The 17979-nt window shown below is 39.5% G+C and overlaps 1 protein-coding gene across 1 annotated transcript in view; it reads left to right on the plus strand.

The window, feature by feature from the left end:
• LOC142760472 (putative cation-transporting ATPase 13A4) overlaps nucleotides 1-17979 on the plus strand; it is a 136278-nt gene that overhangs the window by 86591 nt on the left and 31708 nt on the right. Inside the window, exons 21-26 of the mRNA XM_075863664.1 lie at nucleotides 1086-1199; nucleotides 3071-3150; nucleotides 4499-4541; nucleotides 5180-5289; nucleotides 6513-6609; nucleotides 12345-12417. Of these exons, the coding sequence (XP_075719779.1) occupies nucleotides 1086-1199; nucleotides 3071-3150; nucleotides 4499-4541; nucleotides 5180-5289; nucleotides 6513-6609; nucleotides 12345-12417 (517 nt within the window). The remainder of the gene's footprint in view (nucleotides 1-1085; nucleotides 1200-3070; nucleotides 3151-4498; nucleotides 4542-5179; nucleotides 5290-6512; nucleotides 6610-12344; nucleotides 12418-17979) is intronic.

The following is a 17979-nucleotide window of genomic DNA, read 5'->3' on the forward strand; positions in this document are numbered from 1 at the left end:
CGATGGACCGGCGCGGGTGTGTGTGTGTGTGTGGGGGGGTGTTTCGGTTCAGTTCACACGTTGCGTAAATACTGCAGATTTTCCGCAATGGACTTAGTTGCAGAAAATCTGCAGCATAATACAGTAGGTGCAAAGTGGATGAGATAGGACAAATCTCATCCACACGCTTCGTAAATAGTGAGTGGAAAAACCGCTCAGAAATTGACAAGCACTGCATAGTTTTATTCCGCAGAATGTCAATTATATTTGCGTAAATGGTGCTTATTTGTTGCAGGTTTTTTACCCATTGAATTCAATGGGGAGGTAAAAGCCACAACAAATAGCAGATGTTGCGTTTTTTGCGGTGGAAGCGCAGCGATTCCACTGCAAAAAACGCAATCAGAAAAAAAAAATGTATACATACTGAAAGTCTGTTTCTTCCTCCAGGCTGGCCACCTGCAATGACTATTCATCCCATGTGACCACTGCAGCCAATCGCAGGCTGTAGCGGAGGTCACATGGGATGAAACATCATCTCAGTCGGCCGGCCTGGATGACATCAGAGGGCCGGCCTCCTAGTCATGTTTAACATTGTAACAGAGAAAATATATAAAACTCTTGTTTTTTTCCTACAACATGGAACATTATAATTGTTATTCTATATTATGATAGCGTTAAAGGGTAACTAAATGTTCAACAAACATCTGACATGTCAAAGTGACATGTCAGAAATTTTGATTGGTGGGGCCCGAGCACGGGGACCCCCACCAATCGCTAAAACAAAGTTGCAGAAGCACTCGCGTTAGCGCTAAGCCGCTTGGTTTCTGTTTGGCTTTTTCCAGAAAGCCGATGTATCAGAGCACGGATTCATAGACCTTCTATTGAGCCCGCACTCCGATACATTGATTTCCAGAAAAAGCTGAACAGAAACTAAGGTGCTGAGTGCTCACACAAGCACTTCTGCCGCTTCGTGTTAGTGGTTGGTGGGGGTTTTAGTGCTCTGACCCCACCAATAAAAACTTCTGGCATGTCACTATGAAATGTCAGAAGTTTGTTTAACGTTTAGTTACCCTGTAATTACTATTTGTGTTTGTTTTAATACACAGGACTCGTGCATTAACATCCCTGACCCAGATAACAAAACGAAAAGGTTTTATTTCGCTATGACTGGAAAATCATATCAAGTTATTGTGAACAGTTTCTATGAATTACTTCCCAAAGTGAGTATAAGGAAATTTGTATGCAATCTTGTATCACTTGCATTCCCCTTTGTTATAGAGTTGAAGACTTATTATGCAGTCAATTAAATATTGAAGTTTAAGACTTTTAATGTGTGTAATATGTTGGTGTCTGATGTCTCAAAACTGTTTTAGAGAAAAACATGGCTTGTTGTCCATAGCATGGGGTCAGCTTATACTACTAACCTGCACTGGAAAAATGAAACAATGACAAATTAAACTTAAAAAAAATGAAACACTTGGTACAGTAGCTATGCTTCTTAAATGCAGTGTTGTAACTCAGTAGTGAATCATTGTCTGCCAGTGACACTGTACTTTAAGTGTAGCTAAACGTTTAACAAATTTCTGACATGTCATAGTAACATGTCAGAAGTTTTGATTGGTGGGGGTCCGAGCACTGGGACCCCCACCAATCGCTAATCTAGTATTTTCCCCTTCCATGTCATCAGAACCAAGATCCTTCGTTGAGTCTTATTCTTCACAGGGCAATGAGATTTTGTACATGGACATCTGACCACGCCTGCAAATTGCTGGTCGCATCAGTGACGTGTCATCCATAGTGACATAACTACTGCACCAAGTGATTGCTTGTCGTCATGGTGTCCTTGCATGAATTTGCAGTTTCTTATCTCCATTTGTTGTGCACAGGAGTGCAATGTAAAAGGCTGAGTGTAGTGTTTTTCAATTAAATTATTACATAAAGGGGGGAATGTATCAAGTCGCTTTTAGCCTTTTTACGCCACCCTCTCCAATTTTGTGAAAAACGGGGTGGCTTCCCAAAAGGTAGCGGTACCAATGTGGTCTGACTAATTTATCACAATTTATGGCAGAAATATGGCGTAAATGATAGATTTCACTCTGTGGGGCATAGCACGGTAGAGGCCCATACCTTGCCCCCCCCCCCCTGATTAAAGCATCCCCATTAAACAATTGCAAAAAAATTAATGCTGAACCCTCCTCTTCTTCCATTTGGGTCCCCTCATGTTTCCGCCGCATGCTGTGGCTCATACAACGTGCTGACACCAGGCAGTGTTAGGACGTTGTATGTGATGCAGCACTGATGATGTTGAGTTCTGCGTTGCATATAAAGCCCTGATACTGCTAGGCATCAGGAACTTGTGTAACCCGAAGCATGCCTAGGAAGAGGAGTGCTGAGGTAAGTATACTTCTTTCTTATTTTACCATATGTCCGATCGGAAGGGGAAATGGAGGGCGCACGGCCGCAGTCATTGCGCCGCAATTGGCTAAAACATGTGATGTATTTATTACGAGATATTTGTTTCTTAATAAATGTATGGCATCTTACTACAACTTTACTTATTTTAAGACTGGCGTATGAAACGACAGTCTTAATAATTACCCCCTAATGTCTATAAAAATGTCTTCCCCAATGATCACTACTTTCTTTCATCTCTAGATATGAGAACCTCCTCAAACATTTACATGTGGCAGCTCTTTTTGTTTTTATACTCCGTACCATGATAAGCTTTGTGCTTTAGGTTCTAAGCTATTTTATAGTTGCATTCCTATAAAGGGTGCAAGGGTAGCAGTTGTATCTTAGATCCTACACATGGGATCCATAAAGTTACAGCAACACTTTATGTGGGTATAAAGTAGTGGTCCCCAACCAGTGGCTCTGAACCGTGCCGAGTTTAATTGTATAATACACATTTCTTTTTATTTTTCTGTATGTACAATTTAATACCACTTCTACCAATTTCTTCACTTCCGCTACATGTTTCTCCATATTTGGAATGTGGCTCACAAACATTACTTCTTTTAATGTGGGTCACAAGATCCAAAAGGTTGGAAACTTCTGCTATAAAGTATAACATATCTTTATTTGTTTACAGATCCTACTCAATGGGACAATTTTTGCTAGAATGAGTCCAGGACAAAAATCCAGTCTTATAGAGGAATTTCAGAAAATAGAGTAAGTTGACATGGTAACTAGTTGATATAAGTGCGTAAACCTTGAATGTTTTTAGGCAATTTGGCTTTCAACATAGCATGACTTTTCGGGGAACTGAGTAAAAAGTACAACTCTTAGGTTTGCATGATATGGAAATGTAACACATATACTATTATAGATTCTCAAGGATCATGTCCTAATATAGTTAAAAAAAATTGATGGCCTATCCAGGATAGGCCATCAATAGCTGATGGGTCGGGGTCCGACTCCCAGGATCCCTGCCAATCAACTGTTTTGAAGGGGGTGCAGCTCTCTGCTTGCTCACTGTGAATCATCGACACACATTTACCGGCGATTCACAGGTATTGCAGCATATTCTCCTATTCACTTCAATGGGAGAAAACACTTGTGAATCGCTGCTACATGCGTGTCAGCGATTCACAGTGAGCAAGTAGAAATTAAGGGGAAGCAGCGCTCGAATGTAACAGCTGATCGGCGGGTGTTTCGGGTGAGGATAGGATATCACTTTTTACTGGCTGGAAAACCCCTTTAATCTTTACATAAATAAAAATCATTAGCTCTTGTTGGTAATTTTATGTATTTGCACTTTGAATTAGTATTTGATCTGTTTAGTTGAGTCGGAAAAACTCCAGGTATTAGAGGAACAAAATACAGCAGATAAATGACAGTATGTTGGCTGTAGCACATCCACCTAAATGGTTGTCTCATGAAGACAATCCCTTCTCTAATGAAGGCTGCCCCAGTGATCACCTGTTCGATGCAGGTCCAGATTCTAAGGCTCAATGCACACGATGCGTATTGCATGCGGATATGCATAGTAATACAGTACAAGCAAAGTAAATGAGATTTCAGGAAATCTTGTGTACACGCTGCAGGTTTTTTTTTCGGCACGTAAATTGACCTGCAGTGCTTATTTTAAAATCCACATCATGTAAATTTATCTTGCGTTTCCGTTTGAAAATTGCATCTGCCTAGTTCTAAAGAAAAAAGCACCGATTTACAAATCAAAACATAAAAAACACATTGAAATATGCACGATTAGGTGAAGTTTTTACCTGCGAATTTCCTGTAATTTTAATGTGTATTTTCCGCAGCAAAATATGCAACGTTTGTAGCCCTAAAGCAGGAGTATGTACCATAACATCCTGCACATTCAAATGAATTGCCAATAATGTAATACTCTCGCTCACCGGCTTTCTGCTCTGGCTCATAGAGAGTAATCCCCCTTTATGATGTCCTAATATACCATCCCTTTAAGAGACAAATGTACCAAAAATTTATAGTACAGTGCGCAAATATTGAATAATATGTTTGTTGGAAAACCTAATTTGTAATGTATTTTCCTTAGTTATTATGCTGGAATGTGTGGTGATGGAGCAAATGACTGTGGGGTAAGTGGCATTAAGTATTCTTTGTAACTAACAGTTTGGATAGTTTGTGATATAGGTTTCCCTTTAGTACTTCCATTCATTTTTAATTCTAAATTTAATCATCCATAGTTTTCTGAACCAGTGAATCCAAATTAGGCAAAATAATAAGTACATGTATATTGAAATATTTTATATGTATATGTGTGTTATATTATCAGTGGAATATATTATATATAATATCAACACAATAATGATAATTATGGCATAATTTAATATGTATCAAGACCCCCTCTAATTGTACCGTTTCAAATCACTTGTCTTTTTAGATGTGTATATGGGGGAACAACTTTGCTTTCCAGACTCGGCTCAGCTGATACTTTTCACAATTGCACGGCAGCCCTATAAAGCTATGGGATAGTGCCAGGAACTGTGCAAATATGAATAGATATACAATATATTATTTTAAGGAAATTCCACAATAATATAACAATTAACAATTGTAATAAAATAACGACACACATATGTTTTATTAAGTTCAAAGCAACAGTATTCTGAAGTATTGGCTCCATACTAAAACTGGTTACACACTATTCAGTAGGTTAGTTTACACCACTTGGATGTGCAAAAAGTTATTTAGAAAGCAACATTATATTTTTCAGGCCTTGAAGATGGCTCATGCCGGAATCTCTTTGTCAGAATTGGAGGCCTCTGTAGCCTCACCTTTTACTTCAAAAACCCCCAATATTGAATGTGTGCCAAAACTTATAAAGTGAGTTCTACTAAGTCATAAGTAAAAAGCTTTTTGATGTTCCGGTATGTTGAGTATAATACATGCATTTTATATTAATATGTAACCTGTAGGATTTGGACATTTTTATTAAGCTATCACTTGTTTTCCATTTGGATTCTATTATGTGATAATATTGCTTTATATACAACCATTATTTTTATTGCATGTAAATATGTGAATTGTAATCTGTTCCTGCAGTCAAACTCCATTTCTACCAAACATATGTTAGAAAGAAGTATAAGAAAAGCGGGAATATGACTGCAGAACTCAGACTACATATGATCTTTTTGTAGTCTGTAACCAAGGAAACAATACTATTTTAAATGAATTGTTGCAACTAAATATGGTTGCAAAGGTGAACATACCCTTTCAGTAGTATAGATTATACGCGCAAAACTATGATAGCCAACATATCAATACCTCAGTATGGACATAATCAGAACTGATAGCAAATCAACTTGATAGCATTGATCAGACTGGTAAGGAGAACAGTTGTACATTTAGTACTCAAATAGTTTAAATGTTTCTGAAAGTAGATAGCTCTACACAATGAGCAAACAAACTTCCATACAAATCACTACATAAAAATGAATTAAAATTAGATGTGTTTTCATTGTATGCAGACCATGTGGCAGCATGATACAGAATCAGCTACTTAATAATTAGTCTATAACCCATCATTAGTTTTGTTACAATCCATGTCTTTATAAAACATACAGAACCAGATGGGAAGGCAGGCTATCCTCTTTACTTCTACATAAAGGCAGGTTTCACCGGTAAGGCACCAACCAGCTGCTGGTGAGGGATGACTAATGAAGGAGTTTGACAGGAGTCATAAACTAGCCTGCTGCACAGGCCTTGCTGTGGCTGACAAATTATCTGATTTAGCAACATAACCAAACCCTCTTCTGCTGAGTTTAGGAGAAAAATTAGCAATACTTTAAATTCTGCATTAATTTTAACTTAAGACTAGGCCTAGGCATCACCATGTTCTGGCTGGTGAGTTCCCAGTATTAAAAACAAAATAAGCCCAGGCTTCGGGTGTACCAGTGACAAGTGAAGGCTAGTGATGTAGTGCATTCTAAAAGAAGCAGACTGGTAGTGTTCAGCCGTTTCAGGCATGTGGTATTATCTTCAAGAAATAGTAAAACATATCTCAAAATTAATTAGTAATTTATATTTATTTATTTTTTACTTTTCAGAGAAGGAAGAAACTGTCTTGTCACTTCATTCTGCATGTTCAAGTATATAGCAATGTATGCTATGATTGAACTAATATGTTTGATGCTTCTGTTTTGGGTATGGACATAAAAATATATTGAATTTATGCTATTTAAAGATTATAAAAAAAAAGTATAATCTCTATTGTCTGTACTGCAACATCGCCATTTCTAAATTTGCTATTGAATACATATTGTTACTGTAACTACTACAGTGCTGTGAAAAAGCCTTTTCCAATTTCTTCTATTTTTACATATTTGTCACAGTTGAATGTTTTAGATCATCAAACTACTTTAATTTTAGACAAAGATAACCCAAGCAAACACAAAATGCTGTTTTTAAATGATGAATTAATTTATTGAAAGAAAAATGTAGTTTAGTCCTACCTGGCCTTATATGAAAAAGTAATTGCCCTGTGAACTAATAAATAAACCAGTTAACCAAATTCAATTGCCAATTGGGTTTAATTGGGTTTAATATCCACACCCAGGCATGATTATTGCCAGACCTGTGAATCTAAACATCAATTAAATAGAACCTGTCTTGCAATGTGAAGCAGGCTAGAAGGTCTCAAAAAGTAGCACATGATGTCACGTTCTAACTAGATGTAAATATAGATGGCAAACCAAGATATTTGAAATTTACCAGTATTAGAAAGGGTCACAAAGTAATTGCTAAGACTCTGGTACTCCAGCAAACCATAGTTAGAGCCATTATTCACAAATGGAGAAAACTTGGAACAGTGGTAAACCTTCCGGGGAGTGGCCTACATAAATTTCACAAAGAGCGCAGCGACGACTCATCCATGAGGTCACAAAAGAATCTAGACGAATAGCAGGCCTAAAGAATTGCAGGTCTCTCTTGCCTCATTTAAGGTCAATGTACAATTAGGTCCAGAATTATTTGGACAGTGACACAATCTTCATGATTTGGGCTCTGTATGCCACCACATTGGATTTGAAATGAAACAACTGAGATGCAATTGAAGTGTAGACTTTCAGGTTTAATTAAAGAGGTTGAACAAAAATATCCTGTGAAACGTTTAGGAATTGCAACCATTTTTCTACACAACCTCCTCATTTCAGGGGCTTAAAAGTAATTGGACAAATGAACATTACCATAAATAAAATTGTTTTTTTTTTTAATACTTTGTAGAGAATCCTTTGTAGGCAATGACTGCCTGAAGTCTGGAACCCATGGGCATTCCCAAACACTGGCTCTCTTCCTTTGTGATGCTTTGCCAGGCCTTTACTGCAACTGTCTTCAGTTGTTGCTTGTTTGTGGGTCTTTCTGCCTTAAGTTTTGTCTTAAGCAAGTGAAATGCAGCTTGATCGGGTTGAGATCTGGTGATTGACTTGGCCATTGCAGAATATTCCACTTCTTTGCCTTATAGAACTCCTGGGTTGCTTTCGCAGTATGTTTTGGGTCATTGTCCATCTGTACTGGGAAGCGACGTCCAATCAACCTTGCTGCATTTGGTTGAATCTGGGCAGAAAGTATATCCCTGAACACTTCAGAATTCATCCAGCTGGTTCTGTCTTCAGTCACATCATCAATAAACACTAGTGACCCAGTGTCTTTGGCAGTCATGCATCCCCATGCCATCACACTGTCTCCACCATATTTTACAGAGGATGTGGTGTGCTTTGGATCATGAGCCGTTCCAAGGCTTCTCCATACTTTCTTCCTCCCATCATTCTGGTACAGGTTGATCTTAGTTTCATCTGTCCAAAGAATGTGGTTCCAGAACTGGGCTGTCTTCTTTGGATGTTGTTTGGCAAAGTCTAAACTGGCCTTTCTATTTTTGAGGCTGATTAATGGTTTGCACCTTGTAGTGAACCCTCTGTATTTGCTCTCATCGAGTCTTCTCTTTATGGTAGACTTAGATACTGATACACCTGCTTCCAGAAGAGTGTTCTTAACTTAGGTAGATGTTGTGAAGGGATTTTTCTTCACCATGGAAAGGATTCTGCGATCATCCACCACTGTTGTCTTCCGCGGACGTCCAGGGCTTTTGGAGTTCACAAGATCACCAGCGTGCTTTTTTTTCAAGAATGTACCAAACTGTTGATTTGGCCACTCCTAACCTTTGTGCTATCTCTCTGATGGATTTTTTCATTTTTTTTCAGCCTAACAATGGTCTGTTTCACTTGCATTGAGAGCTCCTTTGATCTCATGTTGTGGAATCACAGCAATAGCTTCCAAATGCCACACCTGGAATCAACTCCAGACCTTTTACCTGCTTAATTGATGATGGATTAATGAGGGAATAGCCCATGCAGCCAATTAAATAGCTTTTGAGATAATTGTCCAATTACCTTTGGTACCTTGAAAAAGAAGCAGCTACATATTAAAGAGATGTAATTCCTAATCTCTTCCTCAAATAAGGATGTGAATACCCTCAAATTAAAGCTGAGAGTCTGCACTTTAAGCCCACAGTGATTATATAACTGTATATTCAATATGTTTTGGTAAACAGCTAAAATTCCAAAACTTGTGTCACTGTCCAAATAATTCTGGAACTAACTGTACATGATCCTAGATTAAAAGAGACATTGAGAAAAAATGTAATTAATGGGAGAGTTGCAAGGCGCAAAACACTGTTGACCTAAAAGAACACAAAGGCTTTCTTCGCATTTCCCCCAAAAAATCTAGATGATCCCCAAGACTTTTGGGATAATATTCTCTGGACTTCAGATTCAAAGATGAAACTTTTTAAAAGACACGTGTCTCGGTGTAAAGCTAACACCACATTCTACCATAAGAACATCATACCAACAGTCAAACATGGTGGTGGTGGTGGTGGTAGTGTGATGGTCTGGGGCTGTTTTGCTTCTGCAGGATCTGGATGACTTGTCATAATTGATGAAATCATGAATTCTGCTCTCTATCTGAATATCCTGAAGGGGAATGTCCGCCCGTTAGTTCTTGACCTCAAGTTCAAGCGCAGTTGGATTATGGAGCAGGACAATGATCCGAAGCAGACAAGCAAGTTCACCTCTGAAAGGCTCAAAATAAACAAAATTAAGGTTTTGGAGTGGCCGAGTCAAAGTCCTAACTTGAACCCTCCCGCTTTGGCAAGACCTTAAACGAGCAATTCATGCTCGAAAACCCTCCAATGTAGCCGAATTAAAACAATTCTGAAAAGAAAAGTGGCCCAAAATCCCTCCCCAGCAATGTAAAATACTTATCACAAGATATCACAAATGTTTCATTACAGTCGTCACTGCGAAGGGTGGCACAACCAGTTATTAGGTTTAGGGGGGAAATTACTATATATGTTTTCATGAAATCTTAATTCAATAGAATTACTATTTGAAAGCCGCATTTTTTTCTTATTCAAGTTGACTTTATCTTATATAAAAAATTAGTTGAATGATCTAAAAAATTTAAATGTGAGCAAAAATAGAAGAAATTGGGTAAGGGGCAAATACTTTTTCAGAGTACTTTACTTCTACTACTTTCATTATAACTACTTTACTTTGACACTTAATATATAAATTATTATTTAATATCATAAACCCAATAATTTGAGACATTTAACATACTTGGGCCCAATTCACATTTGCGTTAAAGGCTCTGTAAAGGTCCTCTGTCACAGATACAACCGAAAATACTGCAAACCATAGCGCAGCATGTTGCGCTATTGTTTGCAGTAAAACCACAGACACCCTGAAGGAAACCCATTAGGCTGGGTTCACACGACCTATTTTCAGAAGTAAACGAGGCGTATTATGCCTCGTTTTACGTCTGAAAATAAGGCTACAATACGTCGGCAAACATCTGCCCATTCATTTGAATGGGTTTGCCGACGTACTGTGCAGACAACCTGTCATTTACGCGTCGTCGTTTGACAGCTGTCAAACGACGACGCGTAAAAGTACAGCCTCGGCAAAAGAAGTGCAGGACACTTCTTTCAGACGTAATTTGAGCCGTTCCTCATTGAACTCAATGAAGCACAGCTCAAAATTTACGGCTGTCAGAAGCCTCGCAAAATGCGAGGAGGAGCATTTACGTCTGAAACGAGGCAGCTGTTTTCTCCTGAAAACAGTCTGTCTTTTCAGACGTAAATGCCTGCTATCGTGTGCACATACCCTTAAAGTCAATGTTTTCCGTTAGTCACCAATAATGTCCATAATACAATGGAGCCAGCGCATCCGGTATTTTCGTTGTTCTGCTCCTCTGACTGAGTAGAACAACGGAAAGACCAATGAGGCCTTTTGTAAGGTGAGATGTACTTAATTATGGAATATTGAAAACAAAAATACACTCAAAACAAATATTTTGCAGTTTTAACCTACCACAAAACGAATACCAATATTTTTTCTAAATCTGTATGTGAAGAAAAAAAAACATGATCTGTTGTCATGCACTATTAGGCCTCATTTACACGAGCGTGTGCGTTTTGCGCGCGCAAAAAAATGCTGCGTTTTGCGTGCGCAAAAGGCAATTGACAGCTCCGTGTGTCATCCGTGTATGATGCGCGGCTGCGTGATTTTCGCGCAGCCGCCATCATAGAGATGAGGCTAGTCGACGCCCGTCACTGTCCAAGGTGCTGAAAGAGCTAACTGATCGGCAGTAACTCTTTCAGCACCCTCGACAGTGAATGCCGATCACAATATACACCAACCTGTGAATAAAAAAAGACGTTCACACTTACCATGAACTGCCTGCTTCCTCCAGTCCGGTCTCCCGGCCGTTGCCTTGGTGACGCGTCCCTCTCTTGTCATCCGGCCCCACCTCCCAGGATGACGCGGCAGGCCATGAGACCGCTGCAGCCTGTGATTGGCTGCAGCCTGTGCTTGGCCTGTGATTGGCTGCAGCTGTCACTTGGCCTGAATTGTCATCCCGGGAGGTCGGACTGGAGGAAGGAGCCGGGACTTATCGGTAAGTCAGAACTTCTGTTTTTTTTTACACGTATATGTATATTGTGATCGAAAGTCACTGTCCATGGTGCTGAAACAGTTTAAGTCTTTCAGCACCGTGGGCAGTGACTGTCTCCTGACGTCGCGTACCCGAACATTTTTTGCCGGGTTCGGTTAAAACGAGTTCGGCCGAACCCGGTGAAGTTCGGTGCGCTCATCTCTAATTTGACACTCCGTTTGGATGTTTGTAACCAGAAAAGCACGTGGTGCTTTTCTGTTTACATTCATCCTTTTGACAGCTCTTGCGTGATTTTCGCGCATGCAACGCAGGACCGTCAGTGTGGCATGCGTTGTTTTCACGCACCCATTGAAGTCAATGGGTGCGTGTTGCGTGAAAAACGCAAGAATATAGAACATGTCGTGAGTTTTACGCAACGCACTCACGCAGCGCAAAATTCACGCATCGTCTAAACAGCCCCATAGACTATTATAGGTGCGTACGACACGCGTGAAAAGCACGCGCGTCGCACGCGCGTATAATACGCTCGTGTAAATGAGGCCTTATTCCCATGCACATGTCTAGATTGTAGGTAAATAACCTCCAATATTTGTTAACCATTATAATTTAACGAATGGTAAATGGATTCACTGCTGTCATTTATCATACACATGGTTACACAAATAATAGACATTGTTCTGGGGATGGTTGGGCAATTCTCCGCCCAGGAACCAGCTACATTGTATGTTATTTGATGTAATACAAAATACGCATTGTCATATGACACAATATATGCTGTAAGGCAACATATTGTGCAATATTCATCAGATGTGTGGAATATCTTCAGACGTATTGGTATTTATTTATTGTTTTACAGGTTCATCCATTTTGTTACATTTTTGTGTTTTGAAGTAGCTAAGTTTCTTCCTTTTTTATTCCTTTATGTACAGAAACAAAAGCTTCTGGGAACTCGTCATTATCTAATGCAGGATATGGCTATAACCATCACCGTCACATTAACAAGTAAGTGTTTTATAAATTTAAAGGAAATGCATAACCACGTTTTTACAGCAACCACATCTAAAAACAAATCAAAATGCAGTAAAAACTAATTTCAGATACGTTTTTTATGTAGTTCTAACTGCACCTCAACCGCAACATCTGAGTCCACCCTGAGGCTCTGATTATACCATTTCTTCTCGCCTAACTCAGATGTATACTCTACACTACTCATAGGCCTTTATTGTGCAGATATATGGCAAAAGTGTGTCCCTTTTTACATACATTTGGCAGGTTCACATTTGGATATCTTTTTTATTATGGCGCTCAAAAGTGAATGGATCCATCAAACAGCAACTGACTGTATGCAATGCAACACAGTATAGTCATCAATGGGTATATGTTTGTATCTTTTTGCATTCTTTGTGGGGTTTTTTCAGTATCCATGTATTTTTTAGTTTAAAAAAATAAAAAGATACTTCCACTGTATGCTATATCATGGTGTAGACAGATCTACAAACAATCATTCATTAGTGTATGACATCAAATCTTGTCCATACTATGCCAAATGTATGCAGATCGCTGATTCACTATAAATCCTTTTTTTTTTTATAGTCACTTCCATCTCCTGTGTTTCCTTTTAGTTCTTAACCACTTCCTGACCAGAAGCTTCACCCCCCTTCCTGACCAGGCTCATTTTCAAGTTTTATTAGTCATATGCCAATTTAAAAGCAAATTGTTGTTCTATTAGTCTTCCGACCTGCATGTATTTGGTCTTGTTTTTCCCAGAACATATTGGGCTTCCATATTGTATAAAAAAATAAGGTGAAGCTGCGCTCATACGAGCCTCTTTAACCCCTTCCCTCTTTAGCCACTTTTGACCTTCCTGACCGAGCCTCATTTTTCAAATCTGACATGTGTCACTTTATGTGGTAATAACTCCGGAATGCTTTCACCTATCCAAGCGATTCTGAGATTGTTTTCTCGTGACACATTGGACTTTATGTTACTGGCAAAATTTGCTCGATATGTTCAGTATTTAATTGTGAAAAACACCAAAATGTAGCGAAAAATTGCAAAAATTAGCATTTTTCTCAATTTAAATGTATCTGCTTGTAAGACAGGCAGTTATACCACCCAAAATTGTTTCTAATTAACATCACCCATATGTCTACTTTAGATTGGCATCGTTTTTTGAACATCCTTTTATTTTTCTATGACCTCACAAGGCTTAGAACTTTAGCAGCAATTTCTCACATTTTCAAGAAAATTTCAAAAGGCCATTTTTACAGGGGCCAGTTCAGTTGTGAAGTGGCTTTGAGGGCCTTATATATTAGAAACCCCAAAAAAGTCACCCCATTTTAAAAACTTCACCCCTCAAAGTATTCAAAACAGCATTTAGAAAATGTCTTAACCCTTTACACATGTCACAGGAATTAAAGCAATGTAGAGGTGAAATTTACAAATTTCATATTTTTTTGCAGAAATAAATTTTTAGTACAATTTTTTTTATAACACAGAAGGTTTTACCAGAGAAATGCAACTCAATATTTGTTGCCCAGTTTCTGCAGTTTTAGGAAATATCCCACATGTGGCCGTAGCGTGCTACTGGACTGAAGCACCGGCCTCAGAAGCAAAGGAGCACCTGGTGGATTTTGGGGCCTTATTTTTGTTAGAATAAATTTTAGGCACCATGTCAGGTTTGAAGGGCTCTTGCGGTGCCAAAACAGTCAAAATCCCCCAAAAGTGACCCCATCTGGGAAACTACACACCTCAAGGAAATTATCTAGGGGTACAGTGAGCATTTTGACCGCACAGCTTTTTTACAGAAATTATTAGAAGTAGGCCGTGAAAATTAAAATCAACATTTCTTCAAAGAAAATGTAGGTTTAGCGATTTTTTTTCTCATTTTCACAAAGACTAAAGGAGAAAAAGCACCGTAAAATTTGTAAAGCAATTTCTCCCAAGTAAAACAATACCCCACATGTGGTAATAACCGGTTGTTTGGAGACACGGCGAGGCTGAGAAGGGAAAGAGCGCTATTTGGCTTTTGGAGCTCAAGTTTAGCAGGAATGGTTTGTGGAGGCCATGTCACATTTACAAAGCCCCTGAGGGGACAAAACAGTGGAAACCCCCCACAAGTGACCCCATTTCGGAAACTACGCCAATTGAGGAAATTATCTAGGGGTATAGTGAGCGTTTTGACCCAACAGGTTTTTTGCATAAATTATTGGAAATAGTCCCTGAAAATGACAATCTAAATTTTTTCAAAGAAAATGTAGGTTTAGCTAATTTTTTCTCATTTCCACAAGGACTGAAGGAGAAAAAGCACCGTAAAAGTTGTAAACCAATCTCTCCCGAGTAAAACAATGCCCCACATGTGGTAATAAACGGTTGTTTGGAGACACGGCAGGGCTGAGAAGGGAAAGAGCGCTATTTGGCTTTTGGAGCTCAAGTTTAGCAGGAATGGTTTGCGGAGGCCAGGTCACATTTACGAAGTCCCTGAGGAGACAAAACAGTGGAAACCCCCCACAAGTGACCCCATTTTGGAGACTACACCCATTGAGGAAATTATCTAGGGGTATAGTGAGCTCTTTGACCCCACAGGTTTTTTGCAGAAATTATTGGAAGTAGGCCCTGAAAATAAAAATCAACATTTTTTCAAAGAAAATGTAGGTTTAGCTTATTTTTACTCATTTCCACAAGGACTGAAGGAGAAAAAGCACCACAAAATTTGTAAAGCAATTTCTCCCGAGTAAAACAATGCCCCACATGTGGTAATAAACGGCTGTTTGGAGACACGGCTTGGCTTAGAAGGAAAAGAGCGCTATTTGGCTTTTGGAGATCACATTGAGCAGGAATGGTTTGCGGCGGCCATGTCACATTTGCAAAGCCCCTGAGGGGAAAAAACAATGAAAACGCCCAAAAAGGGACTCCATTTAGGAAACTACACCTCTTGAGGAATTCATCTAGGGGCGTAGTGAGCATTTTGACCCCACAGATGTTTCATAGAATTTATTAGAATTGGGCAGTGAAAATAAAAACAATCCTTTTTCTTCAATTAGACGTAGCTTTAGCGCAAATTTTTTCATTTTCGCAACAAATAAAGGAAAAAAAGAACCCAACATTTGTAAAGCAATTTCTACCGAGTACGGCAATACCCCATATGTGGTCATAAACTGCTGTTTGGGCACACGGCAGGGCTCAGAAGGGAAGGACCGCCATTTGGAGTGCAGATGTTTCTGGATTGGTTTCTGGGCGCCTGTGGGCCCAAAACAGTGGAAACCCCCCAGAAGTGACCCCATTTTGGAAACTACACCCCTCAATGCTTTTACCTACGGGTGTAGTGAGCATGTTAACCCTGCAGGTGTTTTGTAGAAATTAGTGTGAACTCGATGTTGCAGAGTGAAAATGGGATTTTTTCCACAGATATGTGGACAATATGTGGTGCCCAGCTTGTGCCACCATAACGAGACAGCTCTCTAATTATTATGCTGGGTTTCCTGGTTTTAGAAACACCCTGCATGTGGCCCTAATCTCTTGCCTGGACAGTCGACCAGGCTCAGGAGTGAAAGGGTACCATGTAAAATTGAGGCCTAATTTGGCGATTTACAAAGTATTGGTTCACAACTGCAGAGGCTCAGATGTGAAATAATAAAAATAAACCCCTGGGAAGTGACCCCACTATGGAAACTGCACCCCTCAAGGCATTTATTAAGGGGTGTAGTGAGCATTTTCACCCCACAGATCTTTTCCATAAATGAATGCGCTGTGGATGGTGCAAATTAAACATTTATATTTTTCCCTAGATATGCCATTCAGTGGCAAATATGTCCAGCTTATGCCACTGGAGACACACACCCCAAAAATTGCTAAAAGGGTTCTCCCGGGTATGACGATGCCATATATGTGGAAGGAAACTGCTGTTTGGGCACGCTGTAGGGTTCAGATGGGAGGAAATGCCATTTGGCTTTTGGAGCGTGGATTTTGCTTGGTAGTAGTTTTGTTTGGAGTCTTACTGGTGTTTCCGTTTATAATGTAGGGCATATGTAAGCCGGGCGGAGTATATAAGGGGCATAGTCAGGTGGTATAATAACGGGGTAAAAAAAAACAATAAAATAATCCATAGATGTGTGTTACGCTGTGAAGCAATCCTTTCCGCACAGGCCGGTGTCGCACTGATAAATGGTGTCATTTCTTATCCCCCTTTTGGTCCACATTCCGCGCCTTTGTAGTTTGGGAAATTTTGCTGGGAAAGTGTTGTCCTGGTATAATACGGGCACCGTCGCTTCCAGCGGATATGTTTGGGCCCTCCCTTTCCTGGTTCCCTAATTTTAGGTCCTTGAAAAATCGCCTCTTCAAACAGAAGAAATGTTCCCCTCGGGCACAACTGCATATTTTTTTATTTCCTGACTTATTGGAGCCATAACTAATTTTATTTTTCATAGACGTAGTGGTATGAGGGCTGGTTTGTTGCGGGACGAGCTGTAGTTATTATTGGTACCATTTTGGGGTACATGCGACTTTTTGATCACCTTTTATCCTATTTTTTGGGATGCCAGGTAAACAAAAAAACGCAATTCTGGCACAGCTTTTTTTCGTTTTTTTTATACAGCGTTCACCATGCGTTATAAATTACATGTTAACTTTATTCTGCGGGTCAGTACGATTCCGGCGATACCTAATTTATAGAACTTTTTATGTTTTACAACTTTTTGCACAATAAAATTACTTTTGTAAAAAGAATGTATTTTTTCTGTCGCCAAGTTGTGAGAACCATAACTTTGTAATTTTTTTGTCGACGGAGGTGTATGAGGGCTTGTTTTTTGCGGGACGAGCTATAGTTTTTATAGGTACCATTTTTGGATACGTGCGACTTTTTGATCACTTTTTATTCTAATATTTGTAGGGCAAAGTGACCAAAAAACAGAAACTCTGGTAACGTTTTTTACGGTTTTTTTTACGCTGTTCACCGCGTGCAATAAATAATATAATATTTTGATACCTCCGGTCGTTACGGTCGTGGCGATACCAAATACATATGGTTTATTATTATTTTTCAATAATAAAGGACTTGATAAGAGTAAAAGGGGGATTGTGTTTTATTTGATTACTTGAAACTTTTACTGTTTTCAAACTTTTATTTTGTGCACTTTTTTTTACACTTTTTTATACTTTTTTTTACACTTTTTCTCAAGTCCCACTAGGGGACTTGAAGTTCCAACGGTCAGATTTTTTTTTTTCTAATACATTGCACTACCTATGTAGTGCAATGTATTAGATCTGTCAGTCATTCACTGACAGCAAGCCGATTAGGCTTCGCCTCCCGGCGGGGCCTAAATCGGCTTCCGTAATGGCAGAGCAGGAGACCATTGTGTCTCCTGTTGCCATAACAGCAGTCGCCAGTCCCGATTGCCTGTCAGGGCTGGCGATCTGCTAGTAACCGCTACGATGCAGCAATCGCTTTCGATTGCTGCATCGAAGGGGTTAATGGCAGGGATCGGAGCTAGCTCCGGTTCCTGCCGTTACAGGTGGATGTCAGCTGTACAGTACAGCTGACTTCCACCGCTGATGACGCCGGATCAG

Source organism: Rhinoderma darwinii, chromosome 4 (genome assembly GCF_050947455.1).
Source record: "Rhinoderma darwinii isolate aRhiDar2 chromosome 4, aRhiDar2.hap1, whole genome shotgun sequence".
Taxonomy (NCBI): Eukaryota; Metazoa; Chordata; class Amphibia; order Anura; family Rhinodermatidae; genus Rhinoderma; species Rhinoderma darwinii.